This window comes from Propithecus coquereli, unplaced genomic scaffold (genome assembly GCF_000956105.1).
Source record: "Propithecus coquereli isolate 6110/MARCELLA unplaced genomic scaffold, Pcoq_1.0 Scaffold48, whole genome shotgun sequence".
NCBI lineage: Eukaryota > Metazoa > Chordata > Mammalia > Primates > Indriidae > Propithecus > Propithecus coquereli.
In genome coordinates, this window is record NW_012150618.1 from 3,455,107 (window position 1) to 3,456,456 (window position 1,350).

Below are 1,350 nucleotides of genomic sequence, written 5' to 3' on the forward strand. Positions count from 1 at the left end.
TTATTCATGAAATAAAAAACATTACCAGAAGTTGGAGATTTGCAGCGATCTTCTGGGACTACAGACCCTTCACTAATATCACACAGACCTGCTAAAAAACAAACACAAAAAAAAAATCATACCAGAAATCCATATAAGTGCAGTTTTGTCTTCTCTTTATAGTACATATGTAATTACTGTCCATTTAAAAGAATCCAGAACATTAACAGACTGTTGGTGCTGATATTATGCGCATTAGGTTTGAGATAGGAACATGGGAACATTTTGAAATTAAAATATCTCAAACTAATACAGTGGTTATCAGTTAAACAAATAAAAACATAAGCTATGATAAAATACAAAATAAAAAGTTAGTACAAATATTAATTTTCCTGGTGGTTGAAATGAAAAAAATTCCTGAAAATTGTTTAAAAATCATAAATAAACAAAAATATATCAGGGCAACAAACAGGGGCCACGCGGCTAAGCCTCAGAAGTCACGAAGAGGTACAGGATGTGCACATATGACCAGTATCTGCTTTTCCATTATTTTGGTAAAAAACTTGATGTCACAATCCCCACAGTCACTGAGAAAGCTTTTACAATAACATTTACGAGAACACTGAATACTGAAATTGGGTTTATAAGAAGTGCTTTCTATTTTGAACTATATTTTATTTGTCCTCATAAGGTAGGAAAGGTTCTTGAATGAGAATCAGTATTTTTTTCTTTAAATCTTCACTGAACTAATGGTTCTGGACAAAAACCCTAGTTTTCATAGTTCTAAGATGATAGACATGTAATTACACGTGTGCATCTAATCTTTGACTAAATATTCATTTACATAAATGAACTCTTTATTGACAGAACACTAAGACAGCAGATCTCCAAATAGTAGTGACAATATACTCTAGTATTATAATGTGCCTAGTACTGAACAAAAATAATAAATTTTGAAATTTTAACCTCTTGGTATTTTTGTCAACTGCTACTAAACACTACTACACTAGGGGAAACTCCTTTGAGGTTTGAGTTGAAGGTCTTTATGATGTAAAAATTACTGACTCTTAAAAGGTACTATGTGATATAGTTCTCATTCTTAAAATGGCCCAGGAAGAAGCATTTAGGAAGATGAATTAAAAAATATGGATAGAGAGATTTGATTTAGGTATTAAATTTATTGTGATGGCCATTAAATGAGCTAAATATCCCTACAATGTCTGCTGTCTCACTCAGGGTAAAAGTCAAAGTCCAGCCCTACATGGTAGGTTGATGTATATGATCCTATGGTGTATGATACCTTGTTGCCTCTCTGACTTTATTTTCATCCTCCACCTACTTGCTCACCACCTTCACTCTCTCTCCTCCAGC

General features: G+C 33.0%; 1 protein-coding gene across 1 annotated transcript in view; it reads right to left on the minus strand.

The window, feature by feature from the left end:
• Positions 1-1,350, minus strand: part of STXBP5 (syntaxin binding protein 5 (tomosyn)) — a 190,629-nt gene that overhangs the window by 53,658 nt on the left and 135,621 nt on the right. Inside the window, exon 15 of the mRNA XM_012655516.1 lies at positions 26-91. Within this exon, the coding sequence (XP_012510970.1) occupies positions 26-91 (66 nt within the window). The remainder of the gene's footprint in view (positions 1-25; positions 92-1,350) is intronic.